This window comes from Perognathus longimembris, chromosome 1 (genome assembly GCF_023159225.1).
Source record: "Perognathus longimembris pacificus isolate PPM17 chromosome 1, ASM2315922v1, whole genome shotgun sequence".
NCBI lineage: Eukaryota > Metazoa > Chordata > Mammalia > Rodentia > Heteromyidae > Perognathus > Perognathus longimembris.
This window is the reverse complement of record NC_063161.1, coordinates 150,849,073-150,874,950: the sequence shown is the minus strand read 5'-3', so window position 1 is coordinate 150,874,950 and position 25,878 is coordinate 150,849,073. Positions and strand designations below refer to the sequence as shown.

The following is a 25,878-nucleotide window of genomic DNA, read 5'->3' as shown; positions in this document are numbered from 1 at the left end:
AAAGTAGTTTAAAAGTCTCCAACTGCAACAACCCTCAACCAGGCGCACCCTCAACAGGATCCACACGCACCTGCGCACGAACATCCCAGGACACGCGACTGCGCGTGCGCCCAGAGATCTCCCCGCCCCTTTAGGCACCAGGGCCAAAGGGGGCGGGTCTCGGCGGCGGCGCTGCGAGCCTGGAGGAGAGGGGAGGGAGGGGCGGGGAGACCAAGGGAGGGGCGTGGCCACCAGGTCGGCCTCCGCCACCCTCTTCCGGGCTCCGCCGGCTGCGCGCGCATCCTCCCCCCCTTCTTTTGTGGTCCGGCCCATTGCGAGGGTGACAGGAAACCCTGTGCAGGGAGCGCCGCCATCTTGGACCAGCCCGAGGAAGATCCTGAGGGAACCGCAGGAGCAGTCGCCGCCGTCACCGCTACTGCCGCCGCCGGCGCGTCTGCACCTCCGGGCTAGTCCGCCTCCCTGCCGGGGCCTCGGCCAACCGTCCCCTTCCCTTCTCCCGCCGCATCCGCACTCGTCTTCCTCGTCCTGAAGCCCCCCTCCCTCCCGGAAAGCTGCCCAGCCACCAGCAACCCCCCAGGTAACCAGGCCTTCCGCAGTGTCCGTCCGGCCCGGGCTCCAGTTCGGGCCCCGGAGCCCGGCCCCGCCGAGGAGCCGCGGTGGCACGGCGGCGCGCCCAGAGGCAAGCGGGCGGCGCCCCGGGCCAGGCCTCGCAGGCCGCGGCGCCGAGCCCGGGGGTCGGCGAACCTGACAGGACGCCGTGCGGGGGGCTCCCGGGTCCTCCCGCGCCTCCCCGGCGCCCAGGTGCACCCCGGCCGGCGGAGATCCCCGAGGCTGCGGGAAGGGTGTGTTCCGGCCTCGCCTTCCCCGCCTCTCCGGCGCGGCCTCCGCAGGCCCCTCGCTGCTGCCGCCGCCGCCTTGGCCCGCGCCGGCGGACCACCCCCGCGGTGTTTACCCACGCGTGCCGCACGGTCTGGTCACCCGGGAGCCCCCGACGTGGCGTTGCCATCCCGCAAGGCCGCGTCGGTCCCCGAATACAAAAGGCAGCAGTAGCACCTCGCAGCCTCGCCGGCATCTTGGACTAGCCCCGGTGTCCTTGTCCTTGTCGCCGTCGCTAGCCAGTCCTTGGACCCCTCTGGGACGGGGCCGGTGGGTCCATGCTTGTGAGCTTCTGGTGTTCAAGTGAGCCCCCCGCCCCCCATAAGGCCCGCGATCATCCTTGAAGGCCCAGCAACTACATAACAGTGCAGAGATAATAAAGGGAGGGGGGAGAAAGTTTGGGCGTTTCTAGAATTTAAGAAGAGATGCAACAAGAATGTTTCGGGGGTTTGCACTGTGCGGTGGTGCTAGGAACAGATTCGGGGGGTGTCCTCATACATGTATGCTTTGCCTCTGGGAGAGAAGTTTGAGTTATCCTCGTTTTATAAGGGGACAGGGATGGGAAACTGAGGCCTGAAGTTGTAATATAGCCGGCTAAGATGGTATAAACAAGCCTCTCCCACATGGTGGCTGATGCATTCCATACTGCACTCAGATTTAGACCAGGGTTACCGACAGGCTGTGTATAGTGGCAGCTTAATTCTTTTTTTCCTGTTTGCATGAGATGACAACCAATTACCCTTTTGTGACCTAAAGTCTTCTCATATTCAAGTCTTTGTTCTCACAACCTCAGGGGCAGAATTTCCATTTTATAGGTGAAGAAACAGGTATGCAGAGAGCAGGTGTTTTCCTGTTGGTCCACCAGCGAGAAAATGTCAGAACTCAGGTGTAAACTCTTGGCAATTTACTATTTTCTGCTTTACTTAAGTTGACTAATAATTGCATATTTGTACAAGTTCCAGCTACTTTTAGATGATATGGTTATTGAGGATAGATTTGACCTTGCATTTCTCTTTCCCTGCATGCCTTTCCAGGAGAAAGTTTTCCTTTTAAGTTTAGCTTAGATGAGTTTACTTGGTCTTCTTGCCTTGAGGAATGGAGTTGTTAAGGTTGTGGAGTCTTGTGGCATAGGATTCCCTCTCCGGCACAGCTACTTCTCAGTTAAGTGACCCTAAACAAGTTCCCTAACTTCTCAGACCCAAGGTCCTTATCTATAAAAGGGAATTATTGTGTCCACATTTTAAAGAGCTGTTTCAAGGATTCAGTGAGGTTTAAAGAAAGCACTTGGCACATTGCTTTGGCATATAGTTATTGTCCCAGTGCCTGCAACATTGCTAAGGCCCACATAGTGCATAGTTGATATGTGTTGAATGAATGAGAGGAGGAAGGCTTTTGAGCCCTTTAGTTAGTCCTGGACCTTATTCCTAGTTCTCCATTGAGTAGTATACAACATACAATATTGAGTAGGTAACTTCTCTGACCTGGTTTCCTTATTTGTAGAATATTTTCATAGGATTAAATATTGTGTGAAGTAGTATGGCTATATAATAGGCACTTTGTAAAGATGTGAAGCCTTTTACAAGTGTTGCATGGTTCAACTTTGCAACAGAATTTAGTGTTTTAAAAACTGATGTTTATAGCTGTCAAGTACTTTGCATGAGTTTAAGGTATGTAAGAAAATGTTAAGATTATGGCTTTGGGCTATTGAGAAGTTTCTTTTTTTTAAAAAGCTGGAACCATTTTTGTATGGTTAAAAATAGAGGCAGCAGGAGACAACTAAAAAACAGTACTACGAGAAACACTACATTTTCTTTTCTTTTTGGTTGGTTGTGGGGCTTGAACTCTGGGCCTGGCCACTGTCCCTGAGTTCTTCAGCTCAAGGCTAGCACTTTGACACTTGAGCCACAGCACCACTTCCTATATTTTACTTTTAATTTTTTTTTTTTTACTCTAGACAATTTAAAACATACACAAAAGCTAGGTGCCAGTGGCTCATGCCTGTAATCCTAGTACCCAGGAGTCTGAGATCTGAGGATTGTGGTTTAAAGCCAGTCTGGGTAGGAAAGTCTGAAACTCTTATCTCCAATCAACCACCACCACCAAAAAAAAAAAAAACTGGAGCTGTGGTTTAAGTGGTAGAGTTCCAGCCATGAGCAAAAGCCCAGGCCCTGGGCTTTTCAAGCTCTAGGAATGGCAAACCCCCAAAACAAAACAGCACACAAAATAAAGTAGTATACTGAGCATTCATACATACACCTATCAGCCATTGTCAACAGTGATCAGCTTGTTGGGTCAATCTGTGTACATTTTTCTTCTCCACACTAAATTCTATTAAAGCAGTCTTGCATCAGTAAAATTTTCACTATTACTGTTTCTGTTCAGTAGTAGTAAGTGGAGGATTTTGTTTTTTGGTTATGTACTTTCAACAAAGGTATAGTTTTGGAGTACTTTTATTTCTTGCATCCCACCATAACTAGCTGGAAGAATTTTCCTTTCATTTTGACATTCTAACCAAATCCACCTATGTTTTTCTTGTCTGCATTAGTTGACATAAATATGTGAGATTAAATGTCTTGCAAAATGTGAGGTGTTTTTTTGTTTTGTTTTTTTCTTTTTAAGTTTGTCTTGAAAGTGGATGCGTGATTTTTAGTGGTTATAGTACTGTTGTGGAAAGGAAATTGACTAATCAATTTGATTAAGTTATTAGATTAACTGTAGAAATTTTGTGTTCCTCTGACTGACAAATCAAGTAGCATTTTTCTTTTCCTGTAAGCACAGGATGTTTCTGTTCTTGAGTTCTGTGGAGGCAAGAGACAGTGTTGTCTTATTTGATCACTTCAGTACTGTCAAAGCTTTTGATAAAGACTAGATGACCAGGAATATTTAGTGGGTTGCTTTTTTTCCTGTTGTCCTTAATCAATTATGTAAAAACAATCCAGTGTTCTAAGGGATAGAAGAAAATAGCTTCAGAACAGACAGTAAGGAATTAAACTATGAAAAACGGAAAAAAATGCCCTCTATTATTGGGTGTTGTTATTATTTTGAGGCCGTTTGTATGGTTGGCTTCATAGCTATGTTATCAGTGAATACAGATAATGTCAGAAATGCTATGAACTTTTGTTTTCCTTCTGTAATGGTACTGGTACTTGAAAGCAGGGCCTTGGGCTCTGGCTTAGAGTGGAGGCTCCACCACTTGATCCACACCTTCAGTTCTTGCTTTTTACTGATTAATTAGAGATGAGAGTCTCTTGGATTTCTCTGTCTGAATTGGACCTGAAATCTTGAACTCAACCTGAGTGGCCAGGATTACAAGTGTGAGCCTCCTGCACTTAGCTAATGAGTAGTTTTTCTTTTTGGTTATTTTAAAACTGATTTACGTATTAGAATTATATGTAAAACTTTACATAGATGATAATAAGTAGTAAACTTTACATAGTATAGATTCACTAGTGTATTTCAGAACATATTGCCAAATATAGTACATACTCATTGTAAGATACTGCAGAAATACGTAAAGAAAGCTAACAACTTTCCTTTTCTACTTAGGCCATGTATACATTTTTCATAGGTTGCTGTGTATCTTTTTCCCATATTTTGTATATACATGATTTTTTTTTTTTTTTGGCCAGTCCTGAGTCTTGAATTCAGGGACTGAGCACTGTTCCTGGCTTCTTTTTGCTCAAGGCTAGCACTCTACCTCTTGAACCACAGCGCCACTCTGGCTTTTTTTATGTATGTGGTACTGAGGAATCGAACCCAGGGCTTCATGTATACAAGGCAAGCATTCTACCACTAGGCCATATATACATACTAGCCCCTATATACAGGATTTGAGTGTGTGTTTAAAAATGAGATACACTGTCTCACAAAACTCTGCCACATGATTTTTTTTTTCATTTAACAAAATTGTGGGTATATTTCCACATCAATGTCTATGGATCTACTTTTTAAAAAGAACTGCATACATATTAGTTCATAGTTCATTCTCCAAAAAGGTTCACTTAAGTCATTTCTTTGCTGGGGGAAGTATAGACTGTTTCTAGTTTTATGCTGTCAAACTAGTGTTAGAATGCACTTTTACCTGTTCTGTGATCTGGAGCTTTTGTTTCTATTGGTTACCTCTAAGTGGATTTCTGGTCCAGTAGTGATTTGGATAATAATGATGATTGTTATGGAACTGGGGGTGAAATCCAGATCCTCACACCAGATTATTTTTAAGATGTTTAAATAATACTGATAAGGTTTCCAAAATGTGGCATTATAGCAATGTGTGTGAAAGTGTCCATTGTCACCCTTCAAAACTAATCATTTATATGTTTGTATAATGTTATTAGGGGAGATGTCTGATTGACTAAATGGAAAACAAGTATTCATTTCTTGTCATAATACTTAGGATTCAATACATATTTAGTAATAACCATTTAGATTTCAATGTACTGAGGTAGAAACATGCCTATAATTTTGTTAACTGAAAGCACGTTTCATGGTTTTTGCATTGGCACATTTCATCTTTAAATATATTTCTCACCTTATCAGTAGTTTCATGTTTAGGAGGTATAGTTGAGAAATCCTTTGTTCAACCAGTATTAAACACAGTTAATATTTAGAAGAAGTACCACTTGAATATAGAGTGCAGTTGTTGCTTCCTATTCTTTTTTTTTTCTCTTGACAGTGGGAAATTTATTAGTCTAATGTATATGCCTTTGCTAATTAAGCTATCTTAGGTAGGGAAAATCATGGAATCGGGTCTTAGGGTTTAAGTTGTTGCTCTACCACTTAATCACTTTGTAAAACTGAACAAATTAGTGAATTTTTTTCAAATCTCAGGGATGGCTCTATAGAGTTATGAGAATTAAGAATTATATAAGATGGGGCAAGCACCAGTGATTCTGTCTTTAATCTTAGCTACTCAGGAGGCTGAGATCTGAAAATTGTGGTTCAAGGTCAGCATGGGCAGGTAAGCTCCTGAGAGTTCTCTCCAAAAAGCTAGCCTTGAGCAAAAAAGCTTAGGGACAGTGCCCAGGTCCTGAGTTTCAGCCTCCGAATTGGTGTGCATGTGCTCACACACACACACATTATGTAAGACAATATAGGAAAAAGTAGTGCAGATGGTTACATGCTTTATTCTCAAATGTTCCTTCACCTAAGAAACTTCACTTGTAGTACAATTGTTCTGTATCTAGTTGTAATTTTTTTTTTTTTTTTTTGGTCAATTTGTGGGGCCTGGGCTTGGGGCCTGGGCTCTGTCCCTGAGCTTTTGTGCTCAAGGCTAGTACTCCACCACTCTGATCCACAGCACCACTTCAGTTTTCTGGTGGTTCTTTAAAGATAAGAGTCTCATGGACTTTCCTGCCAGGCTGGCATGGAACTGCAATCTTCAAGTTTCAGCATCCTGACTAGCTAGGATTACAGGCATGAGTCACCAGCACATGTCCATAGACCATTTCTTAGCTATTTTTTGGACATTTGAGTTCTCAATAAGTAGACTTCCCCATAAATAATAGAAGATTTTTTTTCTCCTTCTAAAGTTAGCCAACATATTTCTTTCTTTGAAATTGGTGTTTCATATTTAAGAAATACAATTGAGAAATCTTTTGTTAAGCAGTGTTAAACATAGTTATAGTTCCACTTTGTATATATAATTTTGGCTGCATATATCTATGAACTATGAGAATATAATTAGATTAAGAGAAGACTTGTGTTACAGTGTTAGAAACTTAAGCTTAACTGTTTTTCTCTAGTTCTGCTTTAGGGCTTATCTCAGAAGGTATTTAATTAATGAACATTTTATGTGGTAGTGTGTAAGTTAGTACAACTAGAATTGGGTTGTAATTCATCCCTCCCTCTTCCCTCCCTTCCTTTCTTCTTCTTTCTGTTTTTGTCTTTTCTTTTTTGGTACTGGGGATCGAACTCAGGATGTTGCACTTGCTAGGCAAGCACTTTGCCACTGAACTACATCCCAGCCCTCCTTTCTCTTCTTCTTCTTCTTCTTCTTCTTCTTCTTCTTCTTCTTCTTCTTCTTTTTTTGATCATTGGGCTTGAACTCTGAGCTCTTACCATTTTGAGCCACAGCTCCACTTTGAGTTTTTTGGTGGTTAATTGAAGATAAGTCTCACAAACTTTCCTGCCCTATCTGGCTTTGAACTGTGATCCTCAGATCTCAGCCTCCTGAGTAGCTAGGATTACAGATGTGAGCCACCAGCACCTGGCATGATTATACTTTAGAGCATTTGAAGTTACTTCTTGGGACTTTTAGAGGCCATAATTGGTATGTGTGTTTGTATGTGTATGTATGTATGTGCATATATGTATATGTATGTGCACATATACATACATACACACTTATGCACACACGCTTGAGCTGGGGCTTGAACCCAGAACACTACATTTCATGCTCTTTACCACTGTGCCAAGCCCTAGCCCCTGTAATTTTAACATAACAAGATAGAAGGAAGCAGTGTATATATAGTTCAGTGTCAGTTACAAAAGGGAAGGAAAATAGGAAAAACACCAGAGAAACTAATTAAAAAGTAACTAAGTGATTACTTTGATCTTGAATAGGTAGAGAATTTGGTAATTAAAAATTAAATAAATGGAGAAGCCACACCATTTTCACGTAGAAAAGAAGTAACACAGGTGAAGTTAATAACCCTTAAGGACTTTTTTTTTTTTAGTGGTACTGGGTTTTTTTTGGCCAGTCCTGGGCCTTGGATTCAGGGCCTGAGCACTGTCCCTGGCTTCTTCCCGCTCAAGGCTAGCACTCTGCCACTTGAGCCACAGCGCCGCTTCTGGCCGTTTTCTGTATATGTGGTGCTGGGGAATCGAACCCAGGGCCTCGTGTATCCGAGGCAGGCACTCTTGCCACTAGGCCATATCCCCAGCCAAGTACTGGGGTTTTTTGAAGTTATCTTTTGCTTGCTAGGTAGGTAACTCTACCACTTGAACCATGCCTCAGCCTTTATGCTTTAGTTATTTTTCAGATAGTGTCTCAGTGTGTTATACGTGGGCCAGCCTGGACTGTGTTCTTCCCACTTAGGCTTTCTTTGTTGTTGGTCTTACAGGCGTGTGCCATCATGCTCAGTTTTTTTGAGATGGGGTCTTTTGCCCTGGCTGGTCTTAAACTTGGATCCCCCTATCTCTGCCTTACAAGTAGCTATGATTACAGGTGTGAGCCACTGTGCTTGACACTTTAAGAAACATTTTTTTTAAATCAAAGATTAAAAAAGAACAAAACATTTCCTTATATTTAGCTTTTGGTTTGGCATCTTAGACTTAAGGGCACGTACATTTAAAAAGTGTTTTTGTTGTTATTCTCTTGGCTTGTACTGGGGTTTGAGATCATGGCCTTGAACTTGCTCAGTTTGTTTGTTTGGCCAGTGCTCTATCACTTGAACCATACCTCCAGCCTAGCTTTTTGCTAGTTTTTTTTCTCTTTTTTTTTTGGAGATGGTGTCTTAGACTTTTCTGCCTGGGCTGGCTTTGAACTGTGATCCTCCAGGTCTTAGCTTCCTTAGTTGCTAGGATTACACCTGGCACCTATCTCTCTTAAAAGTTTTGATTCCCTAGTGTCTAGAAAAGAGGTGAAAGTTAACATGTTCAGAATTGGTCTAACCAGAAAAACTCCTAAAAAAACTGGTTAAGGGAGTTCTTCACGTTGTAGGAGACTGATTGTGTGTTACAACATGTTAAACTGCACTGTGGAGCAAGACTTGTACTGAATGTGATGTAGAGTGAAGCGTGAAGTGATTGCTTAGTAATGTAAGGCAATTAAAGATTCCTAGCACACACCTGTTATTCCAGCTCTTAGGAGGCTGAGGCAAAAGCATCACAAATTTGGGGCCACTGTGGGCCCAAGACTTGAAGTCAAAAAAATAATTCCTCGGGCTGGGAATATGGCCTAGTGGCAAGAGTGCTTGCCTCATGAAGCCCTGGGTTCAATTCCCCAGCACCGCATATATAGAAAACAGCCAGAAGTGGGGCTGTGGCTCAAGTGGCACAGTGCTAGCCTTGAGCAAAGAGAAGCCAGGGACAGTGCTCAGGCCCTGAGTCCAAGGCCCAGGACTGGCAAAAAATAATAATAATAATAATTCCTCTTCCTTGATAATTCTATAAATATCCTTCCTGTTCTAGCCTGCTCTAAGGAGTAATCATGAAATTATAACCCATTTCTAGTAAATTTTATTATATTGAAATTATATTTGAGATATGGTACATAGTGAGGTGTTAATTTCACTAAAGGAATTTTATTTTTTTGTGCTGGTACTGGGGTTTCAAATCGCAGTCTGGGCATTGTCCCTCAGCTCTGTCATTCAAGGCTAGCCCTCTACAGCTTTTAAAGCCAGAGCACCACATCTGGTTTTCTGGTAGTTAGCTGGAAATAAAAGAGTCTCACAGCCCACATACAGCCTGTCCTTCCCAGGCTGGCTTTGAACTGAGATCCTCAGATCTCAACCTCCTGAGTAGCTAAGATTACAGGTTTGAGCCATTGGCGCCTAGTTTAGTAATGGGATTTTTTTCCTATTACATCAAATATCTAAAAAGTACTGTAAATTAAAATTCAAAGTCTTGATAGAATAAAAGGAGTGCATATTTTTCCTTCAGCTGAAAACTGATGAGAAGAAACTGTTAACAGTATTGTTTTTCTGCTACCGAGCACTGTGACTAATATATTCAAAGCACTCATGAATTACCTGGAGAGATTTTTGTCTATTTGAGACTGTTGCCTAGCCTGGCCTCAAGTTCCTGAGTGTAAGCAGTCTTTCTGCCTTTGCCTCCAGAATAGTTGCGACTATATGCATGTACTTAGAATTAGAAACATATACCTTACAAATTTTTAATTTGTTAAAAGGAGAGAATTGAGATTGACTTTTTATTAGCGTACATTTGTAGTGGGGGGGGTTGCACTGTGATATTTCAACACATACACATAGTGTATTTTGAACAAATTCACCTCTTCTACCATATTTCCATTGTATCCTGTCCAGAAATGAGAATTGTTTAGGTCAAGTGTACTTGATTGTAAGAAATGGGTTGTGATCTTTTGGAATATCTCTTAATGTATAAACTTAAAAATGTTTTCAGTTATAAAAAGTACATTTTAGCCAGGCCCCAGTGGCTCACACCTGTAATCCTAGCTGTTCAAGACACTGAGATCTAAGGATCACCATTTGAAGCCAGCCAGGGCAGAAAAGTCCCCATGAGACTCATCTCTAACCACTCAAAAACCAAGAGGCTCAGCGATACCACCCTGGCCATGAGTTAAAGCCCCACAACCACCACCACCAACAAAAAAGCACATTTTATAGTATTATTTTTTCAGCCAGAGCATTATATGGCAAGTAATTCATATGTTAACCTGAAGGTCCTATGTTAAATTAGACATGAAATTGTCAATAATTGCCCTCCTTTAAGAAGAGTCTGTAGAAAAAAAATTTGTAATTTGGGTTTGGAATTCAAAAATATGATTGCTGTTTCTTTGGATGTCTACTAAGTATTGATTTAGAGTATAAAGGAGTTGTTTCATATTAAAAGTCTACTTTTTTTTTTTTTTTTTGCCAGTCCTGGGGCTTGAACTCAGGGCCTGAAATGCATTGCCTTTGGCTTCTTTTTGCTCAAGGCTAGCACTCTAACACTTGAGCCACAGCTCCACTTCTGGCTTTTTCTATAAATGCGATGCTGAGGAATCAAACCCAGGTCTTCATGTATTCCCAGCCCTATCAGTGTACTTTTTATACTGTTATGTTTAAAATCACAATTCTGAGCAAGTAGATGACCTGTAAGTTGATCAGTTAATGGAAAAAAAAAACTTAGGGGAAAAGGTATTTATAATGCTTAATTTATATTTACGTTTACAAAGAATTTCTCTGAAAACCGGGGACTGGTGGCTCCACCTGTAATCGTAGCTACTCAAGAGGCTGAGATCTGAGAATCATGGTTTGAAGCCAGATGGGGCAAAAAAAAAAAAAAAGATTTTCTATGAAACTTTTCAGAATGGCATTTTTTTTTTAAATTTTTTTTTGGGGGGGCGGTCCTGGAGCTTGAACTCAGGGCCTGAGCACTGTCCCTGGCTTCTTTTTGCTCAAGGCTAACACTCTACTAACACTCTACCACTTGAGCCACTGCACCACTTCTGGCTTTTTCTCTTTATGTGGTGCTGAGGAATCAAATCCAGGGCTTCATGAATGCTAGGCAAGCACTCTACCACTAAACCACATTCCCAGCTCCTCTTTTTGGATGTTTTATAAAGTGAAACATTAGAGTTATTTGTATGTATGTTTTTTACAAAAATTTTGTGGATAGTGTAAGAATATTGAAACACTGATTCAAGAGAATATTTGTTTTGTATTGATCAATTTGGGAATGTAGCTTTACTGCCTTACTGTAACCAGCGTTGTGTTTGAACTCAGTGTGCTTCATGTTTCATCTTTGTATTTTCTTCTTTCCTTCCTTCCTTCCTTTTTCTTTTTTTTTCAGTCTGCCTTGGAGCTTGAACTCTGAGCTCTTCTCCTCAAGGCTGGTGCACTACCACTTGGAGCCACAGCACCACTTCTGATTTCCTGGAAGTTAACTGGAGATAAGAGTTTCAAGGACTTTCCTGCCCAGGCTGGCTTTGAACTATGACCCTCAGATCTAAGATTAGCTAGGATTACCAGGATATGCCACCAGCATCCAGCTTCATCTTTACATTTTCTTTGAATGTATAGTGATGGTCAGTTTAAATAACTTGTCTGGATTTTTAAATTTCTGAAGTAACATCTTTTTCTTTGTTTCTAGTGCCACCATGGCAACTGCACCATACAACTACTCTTACATCTTTAAATATATTATTATTGGTAAGTTTATTTAACTTATACTTTTGTTGACATATAAGACATTTGCTCTTAATACTTAATCATACCAGTCTTGTAGAAGTGAGTAATTTTCTCACTTCAGAACTTAACACTCTTTTAATAAAGATAAAGTGCCTTTTGCATTGTAGTTTTGGGTACTTTTGTGCTATAGTGCTAAGGACTAGTGAAGTGATGTTGGTTGTTCTTGAAGACAACTGGAAAGCTTGTTAATTTTGGGAATAAGATTCATTTCCTAGCAGTGCTGAAATATTCCAAAAATAACATGAAAATTCTCAGGTCCCACTAGATAACAAGAATTGGTAGTTTTGTTTGATTCAGAGTAAGTTGTACAATGTACTTAAAATGTAATGTTAGTGCTTTCCCTTTCAATTTCAATATTTTGTTCCAATTTAAATCTGATTGCTATTTATCCATGCATAGTTGTGATTACAGTTGAAAGCCCACTTGCTTTTCAGTGAGTTCTCTAAGTTATCTAATGTTGACTTTATGTAACTTTGTTATACTTCTTTGCCATGGGTTACAGTTGCTGCAGCAGAGCCAGAGATGACATCTATTCTATTATAGTTGTCATATAATGTCAAGTTTTGTCTCTTTTGGAATTCTGAAAGAAATAGGAGCTACAACAGGGGACCTAGTGAGTCAGGCTTCCAAAATTGAACTTGTTATTTTTGCTTGCTATATATATTCTACCTCATTTGTTACGCTTTTGCGTCTGTAATACATTCCAAGGGGGTAGGGTTAGGGCAAGTTTAAATTAACTCAAAGTTAAATACTCAAAGTAAAAAATACTGTTTTAATAATTTTTCAATTGGTATCTATTTATTAAACATAATTCATAACCAATTTATGTCACTAGGAAAAGTTAGGAATGATCAGTTGGTATTTATCAGTAAAAACTGATCTATGTATCTTTTGAATTCATTATGATGGAAATACACGTTTCCTAACTGCCCCAGAAATTTGTGATGTGGTGTGGTAAGCAGTATCTCGGTCATTACATAGGATTATAAGAGTAATTGAGAAAGAAGTAGAATTGCCACCTGAACCTTTTTTTCTTTTTCTTTAAACAGGGGACATGGGTGTAGGAAAATCTTGCTTGCTTCATCAATTTACAGAAAAAAAATGTAAGTTCAATATGTGAGGTAGAACCATTAGTAACTTTATTGTTACAATTCTTTTTAACAAGTGTTATTATCTTCAGCACACTTTATGCATTTGATTATGACTGTTACCAGTATTTGCCCGGATATCTTCAGATACTGATTTTTTTAATAGGTACAGGTAGAATGGAGTATTATTGCCAGTATGTACATATATTGATTTGTATATGTGATACATAATCTGATTTACTTGTTTGGATTTCTTATTTTTTAATGAACATAAAAATGCATAAAGGTCAAATTTAAATCTCTTGTTCTTTAACTTTATTATAGATATAGTTTATGGGACATTTTCTGCATATTCCATGTCAATTAACAGATTTGAAATACCTAAAATGAAGTTTTTTTTATATTTATAGCTAGTTGATAAAGATGCAGAGATAACTCTTGGATGATAGGGAAAAGGGACCAGTTTGTTGTAACTGATGCACTAAATATAGGTGAATTTTTTTCTTAGAATATTTGAAATTATTTCTGTGATTTTTTTTTTGTGCTACTTAGCACAGAAATTTATATAACGCTTTATGGAGTGTCCATCAATGTGTGTACTTGTACTTAAAGAACAGTGAGATAGATTTTATGTCACCTAATTTTAAGAGGAAAAGGCTACTTATTCTATGGCTTATCAGTATATAAATAACATGAAATGTGGTGATTCTCTTGGAGACACTGATAAGTGTTTTACTAACAACCCCTAGAATCCCATGGCCATTGATCATTGTTATAGTTAAAGATTGCTAGAAGGCTTAAATTGTGTAATGGAATTGTCATGAATTTATTAAATTCCTAGAGTTTTACTTAGCAAATTTTTAATTCAGTGGCAAACTGACCAGTTGTCTAAATCTAGTCACTGCTTGTTTTGTAAATAACTTTTATTAGAACACAGCCATGCTTATTTTATTCATTGTTTATGACTGCTTTTATGCCTCAGCTGGTTTGAGTAGTTGTGACTGATACCATTTGGCCTACAAAACTTAATATTTACTGTTTTTAGCCCAGTCACATTTCTTGTTGATCTTTGCTATCTCTCCTCTTCCCTGCCCCTACAAGTATTAATAAGTCATTGGATTATTCAGTGAATTTTCTCCCACTAGTCTTTGGAATTTTCTGAACATTGGGATATTATTTTTACCCTTAACAGTTATGGCTGATTGTCCTCACACAATTGGTGTTGAATTTGGTACAAGAATAATTGAAGTTAGTGGCCAAAAAATCAAACTGCAGATTTGGGATACAGCAGGACAGGAGCGATTTAGAGCTGTTACACGAAGCTACTACAGAGGAGCTGCGGGTGCACTTATGGTGTATGATATTACTAGGTAAGAGGCAAATAACTTTTCAACCTTCATACTTAGGAGTAGAAATCTACTTTGGACAATGCAGGTTTTTTAAAAAATTGATTTAGGTATTCTTTAGTTTGTAGTTAGATAATTGTAAATAAATTTATTTGGTATATATGGTTTCTCTAAATTCTTCTATAAAACTTAATATGAGAACTTGATTTTCATTTCTGAAGTTGGTGGGTGGAATTCTGAAAAGCATGTCTACGGCATTCTATTTTCAGTCTTCAGTGTTGAAATTTCTGGAAATCAGTCGACCAAAGAGTTAAAAATGAAGTTTTGCTAGTTTAGTGTGATGGACTATAAAACTTCTTATGCTTTCTCTTCAGGCTTAAAAGGTGCTATTTTGGTATATCTGAGGTGTTTCTTTTAAGGTGGTGATTTATGTATAACACTTGACTATTTAATTATTCATTTACTTAAGTTCTTTTTTGTTCTAACATGTATTGAAGTGACTTAAAATACTATGTGTAGCAGGATTACATTTAGTCACCATGTGCCTGGCACTAGTGGACGCCTGTAATCCTAGCTACATAGGAAGTTGAGATTTGAAGATTGGGGTTCAAAGCCAGCTCAGGTGAGAAAGCCCCTAAGACTCTTATCCCAATTAACCACCAAAAAACTGAAAGTGGAGATGGGCTCAAGTGGTAGAATGCCAGTCTTGAGTAAAAAAGCTAAGGAGCAGTGCCGAGGCCCTGAGTACTAGTAGCCACCCCCCCCCCCCCCGCCCATACACAAAAAGATAGTAATATCAACATGGTTATTTCTGGAAACTCAAAGCACTTGATCCAACATACATGGTGGTCATGCCTGTAAGCCTGGCCACTGTAAGCCTGGCCACTTGGTAGGCAGAATGGGGAAGACTGGGTTGAGGGCAGCCTGGCCCAGAACAGCCTATGGAAACAAACCCAGCGTGGCATTGCAGTCTGTGGTGTCAGCTATTCTGGAGGTCATAAGTAGGAAGATGGCTAGCCTCTGAGACCCTACTTGAAAAACAACTAAAACAAAACAACAAAAGGACTGCGGACTTGCTGAAGAAGCAGAGCAACTGCTTACAAAGCTCAAGGTCCTGCGCTTAAACCGCTGTAACTTCCCCAAAAGATGATTAAAGAAAAAAAGGGGTTACTTTTCATGTTGATGGGAAGCACCAGTCAAAGACAGTGTGACTCTTCTTTAGTGAGGAGAGCTATCTTTATCTTATTTGAAATACATTTTTCTTTGGTAAATTCTTTATTTTCTCCTTAAGAGTCACAAGGCACACTGGTATATTGTGACCCTGACAGCTTCTATAATAAAGAAGTTTACTATTTAACTTTGTTTAATTTGGCAGTTTCCTAAGTTTTTATTGAGGAAGCCACTTTGAATAAAGATACCTTACAGTAAGAATAAAGATAGTGATTGATCATAATTCCAGTACATAAAGTTTCAATAAATTCTTCAGACTGGGTGGTCTTGAGTGAAACATCCTTTAATGTGCTTCATGGCAGTGGGCCATTGGTGACATAGTCAGTGGTGTTATGACTATTGAAGAATCTTGCCATCTATGCTGAGCTGTCTCATTTTATGGGTTCTGTATTCCTGAAGATTTCATGTACTTAAAAGCTCTGTGCATTAAATTTAAATGTGATAAATGTAAATTTAAATGTGATAATGTATACTTACAATGTAATTGGCTTTTGCTTTTAAACATACCCTTAAGCATAGTAATACTATGGTACAATTTGTGTCTATTAAGTCCTCAAAAGTACTATAGATAGAAATAGTTGATGGGAATGTCCATCAGCTGATAAATGGATAAACGATGTAGTATGCCCATATAATGAAGTATTTTTTTGCTGTAAAAAGGAATGAAGTAGTGAGAGAGATGTATGATATAGGTAGATTGATAAATTATGCTAAATCAAAGAAACTAGACACCAAAGGCCACATAATGTATGATTCTGTTTATTACATGACATGTACAGAATAAGCCAACCTATGGTGGACAGAATTGCAGAGCATAACTTAATGGGCTCAGGGTCTTGTCTTTGGGGCCCTGTAAATGTTCTAGAATGAGATAGTGATGATCAATGCTCAGCTTTGTGAATATAATACAACAGCTACATTATATATACTTTAAAATGGTAATATGGTATATGTGTCATGTCTCAATATACCTTGTTGGAAAGAAAGGTACTTCATGCTTTATAAACATGCTTTCTTGACTCTGGCACTTTATAGTGACAATTGATATTGGAATTGTGACCCCTCCCCTATTTTTCTATTAATCCTTGATATTTTGCAAACTTCAAAATTCTTGCCTTAATAAAACCTCTCATTCTTGATCAATTGCAATCATTACAGTGCTTCTTCCCATCCCTCCCCTTCCTTTCCTCCTCCCCCTTTCCCCTTGCTTCCTAGTGCTATATTCACATGTGTACAATGAACAGTGTATCTTCTATTACTCCCTTTTCCTCTCTTTATTTGTCTGCCTCCTCTTCTAAAGCCTCACACCACCAGATAAGTGTATTTCAGCTTCCTGGCATTTCATTTTGTTAAGCTATTACTTGTTCAAAGGGGTTTACACTATGAGAATCTACCCCCATTCATGCATGTATTCCTATGGCCCTGGATGTGTTTTCATATGTGATTATATTTTAGGTCTGACTTCCACATAGGAGAGAAAGCATGTACCCCCTTGTCTCTCTGAGACTGGCTTAACATTTTTTTTCTAGCTTTATCCATTTCAAGGGCACTTTTCTAAATTGACAGCAAAGCTTTTAACGATTGTTCAATCTGATCCATCAACCCAAATTTAGGAATGTTTTAGCCATTTTTTAAAAAGCATTACTATTGCAAATTAGTGAATAATGGAATGATACTATATTCAGGGATTTAAAATAATAACTTTTTTTTGGTTGCTTGTGGGGCTTGAATTCAGGACCTGGGTGCTGTCCCTGAGCTCTTTTGCTCAAGGCTAGTGCTTTATCACTTGAGCCACAGCCTCCACTTCTTGTTTTCTGGTGGTTAATTGGAAATAAGAGTCTCTTGTACTTACCTGCCCAGGCTGGCTTTGAACCATGATCCTCAGCTCCCAGCCTCCTGAGTAGCTAAGATTACAGGTGTGAGCCACTGGTGTCGGGCTTAGATAATTTTGTGGAAAGGATCTGATAGTTTCTGCCCAGGGCCAGTCTTGGACCTCAGTCTTTCTGCCTAAGACTCTGTATAGTTGGGGTGATAAGCACATGCCACTGTGTGTTGATTGAGGTGAGATCTTGCAGACTTTTTGTTTCATTTGGCTTAGAACCATGACCTTTCAATTTTCACCTCCTGTATAGCTAAGATGGTAGGACGGAGCCCCTGGGCTCAGCCTGTGGGCTCTCCTGTCACCCCAATCCCCATCCCTAACCCTCACACTAGGTTTTGAATTCAAGGCCTTGTTCTTGCTTACTGAGCCACAGTTCCAGTGATGTTCATGTGTTTATGGGCTTATACTTGTTTTAATCACTTGTTAACTGAGGAAGATAATGGAAGTAAAGATTTTTTTTAATCTTTAAAAATTTTTATTTTGATCCTTTTGGTTGTATTCCTCAGCTGTAGGATGGGTTTTACATTCTAATTAAGCCTATCAATAGTCAAAGGTATTATCAATCAGAAATGCAATTATTAACATCTCAGTAAATCCAAAGTTAAAAGATTAACTGTTCTAAGTTATTTACATTTGGATTTGATGTCTTTGGGCTGACTTGGCTGGTGCAGATGATAAGTGTGAGTATTTAAAATTTGGAGTAGAGAAAATAGCGATTGTGCAGTCTCAATCTCCAAATAATTTAACTATGAGGTAAATGAGAGTACCAAGGTAGTATAAACTTCCTTTCTGAATTTCCAGTGAGATTTATTCACTTTTTATGCTGTGTAATTATTATTAAGCTGGGTGTAGTAACATATACATACACCTGTAATTCCAGCATTTGGGATGCTGAGACAGGAGAATCAAGAGTTTGAGGCCAGCCTGGGTTAGATAGTAAAAAAAAAAGAATCTTGATTTTTAATGAAATTTAAAATCCTGGTATTTGCTTAAAGTTAAAGTTTGAATGCAGAAGCAAACATGTTTCCCACTGAGTGTATCATTGGCTTAGCAACTTAGTATTCATTGTCTCCATTTTGTGATTGAAAATATGGATGATTTAAAAATAATGCTAGTTTCCACTTGAGATCGAAAGTCTTGATTCTGATTTTTTTCATGCTGGTTCTGGGGCTTGAACATCATGGGGACTGGGCACTATATCCCCTGAGCTTTGTTTTTGCTCAATTCAAGGCATTTGAGCCCCAGCTCTACTCCCAGGGTTTGGAGGGTTAATTGGAGATAAGAGTCTCATGGACTTTCCTGTCCTGGCTGGCTCCAAACTATAATCTTCCTATCTCAGCTTCTTGAGTTGCTAGTATTACAAGTATGAGCTGTCAGTGCCTGGCTCTGATTTAGACTTTTTAAAATCAGTTTTCTATGTTCCTTGCTTACTGATCTGTTCAAATGTAAACAGCTTACTTCTGACATGTCTTTAGCATAGTTGTTGAATACTATATTACTTAAAAATGAGTTTGAGGCCAGATGTGGTGTGGTGCATAATTGTAATTTCCGCCCTTGGGAAGATTGAGATTTGAAGCCAGCCTGGGCCTCATGGCAGTGAGAAATTAGACTGTGTCTTAAAGAAAAAGTTTTCCCAGAACTTTTTGATTTTGTTTCACAAGTTTCCTTCAGAGAAACTAGTCAAAATAAAAATACACTTATGATCTATTGATAATATATAAGACTATGTGTGTGTGCATGTGCATTTTATTTTAGACAGGATCTTATGTAGTCCACTTGTTAGGTATCGTTTGAAACTTAGCCATCTTCCTGCCTTAGCTTCCCAATTGCTGGTATTACAAGTGCATACCACCTTGCCTGGCCATATTGCGACTATTTTATGTTTCCTGTTTTAATGGCAATTGTATATAGAAATCAACAAATTAAAAATTTGTTTTTACAGAAGAAGTACATATAACCACTTAAGCAGCTGGTTGACAGATGCAAGGAATCTCACCAATCCAAATACTGTAAGTTAAATGACATCACATTGTACAAAAACTCAAACAAGAAAGCCTCCTTGTAAGATTTGAGTATTATGGATGACATACTACATCTTTAGTTTTTATTTTTATATTTTCTGTAGTGCTGGGGATGGAACCTAGGGCTTCATGCACTGTAGACAATCTACTATTGAGCTATGCCCCCATTTCTAGTTTTGATTTTATTCTTATATTAACTGAAGAATTTTTTTCAATTCTCATTGTTTCAGGTTTATCATTCTATTATGTTTGATTTTTATTATATTTGTGGTTTAAAATGAAATCATTTGTTAATGGGGTGGTCAAGTGGAGACTGTAATCTAATAAGAAATCCAGTCATTTTATGAACTGTTACCATCTGAGGAAATTGGAGAAAACACAAGAGATCTGTTAGTTCAACTTCATGTGAATTTGTAATTACCTCAATAAAATTTAAATTAAAAGAGGTTTTTTTTTTTTTTTTTTTTTTTTTTGGCCAGTCCTGGGGCTTGGACTCTGGGCCTGAGCACTGTCCCTGGCTTCTTTTTGCTCAAGGCTAGCACTCTGCCACTTCAGCCACAGCGCCACTCCTGGCCATTTTCTGTATATGTGGTGCTGGGGAATCGAACCCAGGGCCTCATGTATATGAGGCAGGCACTCTTGCCACTAGGCCATATCCCCAGCCCTAAAAGAGGTATTTTGCATGCTTCAAAAAAAACCCAACTTCTTAACTAAGACATACTGAGATTTTAATGATCTCACCACCACACTTGACAGTACCCAAAGATGAACCTGTGTTCTTGGTTCCTAAGAGGTTATAGTTGATCTGCGAGAGAACCAGCAGGTGTACAGACAACTGTGCTGCAAAGCAGACTAAAATGAATTAGACATGGAGTGTACTAAGAACAGGGTGAGCAGGGTTGGCTGAAGAAATCAGTTTTATAGGCTGGTGGAGTATTAGCTTGATTTTGGGGTAAGGTTTCATTACATAATTGGAGGGCATTCCAGGAACAATAGGGGAATATCACTGAGCTCTGATGGACTGGTCTTCTTAAGAACAAGCCTAGTGTGTCCCAGAACCTAGCAGAAGCCAAGTATATATACAGTCAATGGTAAGACTTGGTTTAGTGGGGAATAGCAGTCTTGGTGTTTTGTTTTGTTTGGTGTTTTTTTTTTTTTTTTTTTGGCCAGTCCTGGGCCTTGGACTCAGGGCCTGAGCACTGTCCCTGGCTTCTCTTTGCTCAAGGCTAGCACTCTGCCACTTGAGCCACAGCGCCACTTCTGGCCATTTTCTGTATATGTGGTGCCGAGGAATCGAACCCAGGGCTTCATTTATATGAGGCGAGCACTCTTGCCACTAGGCCATATTCCCAGCCTCAAATAGCAGTCTTAAGTCATAACTGAAAGTCAGTTAACAATGTATACCAGCAACGGTACCATTTTTGTACTAGACCCACTGTTGGTGTACAGTAACGTATAGATGAATAGCCAAACACTGAAAGCAGTCCAGTTGGCCATGGACAGGTGAAAAGTGAAACAATGTATGCCTCTCTACTCTGGAAAACATACTAATGAACTGTTAACACCTGCAACAACTAAGGCACATCTCTGGGGCATTATGTCGAGTTTTACAAAAACGCAGATTGTATGATTATAAACTTGGTGGCCCAGAGCAGTTCCTTGTAGTGATGTGATGGTGGTGACATATAACTATGCTGGTGACAAAACTGCAAAGAATACGCTTTTGTACAGCCCCACATGAGAGCCTGTAAAAACTGAAATCTAGCAGCTGTAGATTCTACCTGTGCCCTGGTTTATCCATTCATCTTCCTTTCTCCTAAGTAAAGGCCAAATACTCTGGTTTTCCAAGGCTATGCTTCCTTTTTTCTTAAAACTATAGAGTTCTTTAATTTTTATATAATTTGCATAAATGATTCTAAAACCTGAATTTGAATCCATTGAACTTGTGCCCTCATCCCACACTCCCAGCTCTTCATTCCCCCCATGAATGTACACCTTGTATTATTAGTTACTGTAAACTTACTCCTGCTTGGGAATACTGCTTTGTAGGTCAATTTGGACTTTGTACCTGGGTTCTAATGTGCTTGTACCACTGAAGTCCAGTTGTCTTTTGAGCTTTAATTTCTTTGCCTGTAGCCTGAACGAGTTGAGCTAGTGCTTGTCCGTTTTAATGTCTTGAGAGTCCCACGTTGACCTTTTAGATGAAAGCTCTGAAACCTCTTCCCTAGTGGTGTTCATGTTTACACAATTCAGGCCTAATTGTAGACTTTTTATAGATTCCCTTAGGTAATCTTACTCAAATATTCTTTGCCTTAGACCATTTGTGTAATGACTGTTGTCTTTGGGCAATATTTTACCCACAGTCTGTTTTTAATGATTTGCAAAACCAATAATATTTTGCATTTTAAGGGAGTGTAAAAGCAACAGCAAAAATTGCAGTAAAGACCACAATGGTTTACTCACTTGAAAAAAAGTTTTTTTTACTGAAAGATTGTCAACATTTCTACCTATGTCGTTGCTAAGCCCTTACTAATGCCTTTATGCTTCCTAGGATAATGCTAATTCTTTGATTCCTTTTTGAACTCAGTTGTGATTTTGTTTGGTCAATATTTTTGAATCTCAAAATTTGCACGTTTGATTTAAAATGGTTCCTTGTTTTAAGATATCTTTCTTTTGATCACAAACTAGGTAATAATTCTCATAGGAAATAAAGCAGATTTGGAGGCACAGAGAGACGTTACATATGAAGAAGCCAAACAGTTTGCTGAAGAAAATGGTGGGTTTCTTTTAATGACCACACTTGGGAGAGTTTCTGAGGCAAGGTGGTGGGATTTCAATACTACAGATTGGACAATTTAAAAAAATGTAAATTCAAAAATTTCAGTAATGAAGGGATAAAATATATTTATGAAACTCACATTAGGAGGAATATAATTATTTCATGACAGCTCCTATATTTCAGAATCACATGCTCTTATAAAGACTGGTAGGAGTACTGGCAGCTTACAGATAGTTCCAAAGGAATGTTCTTGTCAATTAACTTTGAAATGTCCTAATTATAGCCTGTTTATTTTTAGGTTTATTGTTCCTTGAAGCAAGTGCAAAAACGTAAGTGTTTGGACTGTATATCTTTCAGTTATATTCAGTTTCTAAAAGTAGACTGTATATGTATATGTGTACATATATAGCACATGTCATATATACATAATATGTATATATGTATCATTTACTTTATCTTATATACATGTATAATGCTTAGGACAGGAAGAAAAATTAGCAGATATCTCTTCCTGTTCTCGTTTCAAAATGTAATTTGTTTTTGTTACTTAAAAATTATAACTTGATTATTACATCCATTGGTAACCCTGGTTAATAAAATTGTTTACATCTTAAAAATGTTTCACTTTTGTAACTGCGGTTGAGTTTAGCACCTGAAATTCAACTCTAGTTTGGCCAGCCTATATAATACTTCATATATCACCTTAAAAAGCATAACTTAGGCTAGGTGCTGGTGGATCATGCCTGTAATCCTAGCTACTCAGGAGGCTAAGATTAGAGGATTGCAAGCCTGAGACGCTTTATCTCCAGTTAACTACTAAAAGGCCAGAAATGGGTCTGTGGCTCAAGTGGTAAAGCACTAATAACTAGCTTTTAGTGAAAAAGCTAAGGGACAGTTGAAGCCACAGGACTGGCACTAAGGAAAAACAAAAAACATAACTTAGAAATAGTGTCTAATTAGAAACATAATTGGTATTTTTCAGTGGTGCTTCCAAGTCCATTATTGAACTACTCCCAGTCCCAAGTCATCATGTCATCTGTTGTTACCTTTGCAGTGGCAAGGAGTGCTAACCTGTTTCTGTGAAGTCTCACTACCTTTGCTGTTAGTTTCAATAGAACTGAACTAAATGGTGAACATGGCTAAGCATGACTATGTCATACTGCATGATAGAAACAGCACAGTTGACACATGCCTTCTCAGATGATATAAATCCTAGAGTGCTCTTCAGAACATTTGGAGAACTCTCATGTCACGGAAACTGCCAATTACATTGTATTTGTTAACATGTAGCATTTTAGTGATTAGAACAAGTAGGATGTTTAGTACTGCTTTATATATGCTTTCCAGAGGAAACATTTTCCATGTTATTCTCTTAGTTCAGTGTTTTGATAATCTCTTATTAGATGACAATGGCTAAGTTGAAGACATCATGACATTTGACTAAAGGTTAACAAAGGTCAGTGTATAATATCTTACTTTGGTAGAAATCTGTGGTCCTGGAATCAATTGTCCATTGCTTCTTAGGGGAGAAAATGTAGAAGATGCTTTCCTTGAGGCTGCCAAGAAAATCTACCAGAACATTCAGGATGGAAGCCTGGATCTGAATGCTGCCGAGTCTGGTGTACAACACAAACCCTCAGCCCCGCAGGGAGGACGGCTAACCAGTGAACCCCAACCCCAGAGAGAAGGCTGTGGCTGCTAGTGACCTCTTTGCCATGGCCCCTCATTTGACCTTTCACCTCTTGTCTGTTGGAAGCAGTACTTTTTACTGCCTGTTGTCTTCTGTACATCTTACTGGGTTTAATTAAAAAGAAAAAAAACAACTCTATTGTAAAAAAACAGTTTAACACAATACTAAACTGCTAAACAACTAGATGTAATCAGGTTATCAAAGGCAAGTAGAGTAATAAATCTCTCCTGCATGGTAAATCTAGACTTTTTTTTCCCCCCTCAATCGTCCTCGTGGTAGGTATCTGTCACCGATCTATGATTTAAACTGAGCACTGATGCTGGACTTGATGATTTTTACCCTCCTTTTTGGCAAGGCTTTGTCTCACTGTACGGTTTAATTTGGTACCTTCAGCCTTCCTCCTGTCTTTAACTGTTCAAGTTTGGCTGTTGTAACCAATAGTTCATTGCTAAGAAATGACTTCCGGTGGTAGAGAAGGGGTTCTATAAAACTGCTTTGGTTTTGTTTTTGTTGGATAAATTCCCTATTGTAGGGGGCAGCATTTTTCTTGATGAGGTTTGCTTCTGTCTTGGCCTTGCACAGGAAAAATATTTATCTTTTCTCTTGTGCTTAATAGCTTTATCTTTTTTTCACATCATTTTATCCTTTTCTCTTTAACAGAAAGTAAATATGTATAAAATTTGAAGGAACCGAACTAACTACATTCTGTGTATATTATTTTAATGAAGAAAATAAATTGATTACTGGCTTTGGAACAGTATAAAATACCAGTTTGTACAGTATGACCTATACGTGACCATGTACTCCCTTCCATTTCACACAAGAAGTTCACAACTGTAGTACTGGCTCCGCTCCTTGGTGCTGGCAGTGTTTGGGGACATGCTGGAGAAAGCTCCTAGCATCAGCGGATCAACACTAGCAGATTCTATTCCATCTTTGCACTGTGGCTCACCTGCTGATTTTCTTAATTGTTCTTGTGCAATCGACAATGTGCTAACCTGCTTTTCTTTTTGTAAACGTTTTGCATTACAGGCTGCATTCTTGCCTTACTGTATAGAAAAAGAAAAAAGGCTGGGTTTATTATTGCACATTTTAAGCTTTTATACCTTTATCTTCTTGGAATGGTCAGATTCTGAACCAGATGGTCAGAACCACAGGTCAGCTGTTAAGGGATTTTTAATTGTGCATTTTTAACACTACAATGAAATTTTGAGATTATCCCTTGTGTTCACAGTATGAGGGGCTATTTTATGTCATGTTGGAATAAGTTGTTTTGTAAAAGGGAAAAGTGTTTCTAATGGTGGTTCAGTGTTTGTGCTGATACAAAGTAAGTACAAGTAACCACCTTTGCCAAGAGGTTTGGCTACTGAAGGAACAGCTTGTAAGAGAAACAGTCTTACTGTTTTAGACAGCAAACAATTTCTACTAAGTTCTTCACTTCTGTTGAGTAATTTCTAGTTTTTATGGTTTGGTGGCTGGGAATTGAGAAGTTATTTGAGGTGTAGGATAGGTAAGCCTGAACTGATTACTAAAAAGCACTTGACTGAACTGCTGTTTAAAATACACATTTTAAATCCCTCTTTACAGACACTGAAACATAGTTACATCTTTCTGGGTTATAAACAGTGGTAGTTCCAGAGTATTATATTCCATGTTAAATAAAAGCCCAAACTGGAGTGTGCAGAAAACAGGATTTGGTTTGTTTGTGGAATCATCCTTTTTTTTTTTTTCCCCCCCTCTGTTGAACTTTTCAAAAAACAAGATTCCTGGAGTATATTGATTGGTTTATTCTGTTCAGGACCTGCAGTGATCCATTTTGCTTCTGCTGTTGCATCACAAGGGATTCGCCCTGGGACCATGACCTGCTGGTGTGTATATATTTACAAAAAACAAAGCAAACCACGGATTGGGATATACAAACTAAGGACTGAGGCTTGTCTATTAGGTGCAATACCCTGATTCCCAAAGTTAGTTACAATGGGTCTTAATTGTTTTTGTGACAGAAGGATTTATTCAGACTGCTGTATTCATTTGATGTAACAAAATGCTATTAATCTAAATATTTGTAAATAAAGTACCTGTATCTAGATTAAAA

The 25,878-nt window shown here is 38.9% G+C and overlaps 2 protein-coding genes across 2 annotated transcripts in view; one reads left to right on the top strand and one right to left on the bottom strand.

The window, feature by feature from the left end:
- The first annotated feature begins 299 nt into the window (after positions 1-299).
- Rab14 (RAB14, member RAS oncogene family) lies at positions 300-25,878 on the top strand. Its single transcript, XM_048340849.1, has 8 exons — positions 300-577; positions 11,650-11,708; positions 12,797-12,850; positions 14,028-14,205; positions 19,236-19,302; positions 22,003-22,090; positions 22,392-22,422; positions 23,618-25,878. The coding sequence occupies exons 2-8, from the start codon at positions 11,657-11,659 to the stop codon at positions 23,793-23,795; spliced, it is 648 nt and encodes a 215-aa protein (XP_048196806.1). The 5' UTR covers positions 300-577; positions 11,650-11,656; the 3' UTR covers positions 23,796-25,878.
- The window catches only part of Cntrl (centriolin), a 90,380-nt gene continuing 81,699 nt past the window's right edge, over positions 17,198-25,878 (bottom strand). Inside the window, exon 43 of the transcript XR_007210279.1 lies at positions 17,198-17,209. The gene's annotated coding sequence lies outside the window, so the exon portion shown is untranslated. The remainder of the gene's footprint in view (positions 17,210-25,878) is intronic.

What these genes read in the sequence shown, in the direction of transcription:
- Rab14 (XM_048340849.1), top strand. Translation starts at nt 11,657, where the DNA reads ATGGCAACTGCACCATACAACTACTCTTACATCTTTAAATATATTATT. An exon ending in ATGGTGTATGATATTACTAG is followed by an intron (nt 14,206 to 19,235) that starts GTAAGAGGCAAA and finishes TTGTTTTTACAG; the next exon opens with AAGAAGTACATATAACCACT. An exon ending in CTTGAAGCAAGTGCAAAAAC is followed by an intron (nt 22,423 to 23,617) that starts GTAAGTGTTTGG and finishes ATTGCTTCTTAG; the next exon opens with GGGAGAAAATGTAGAAGATG.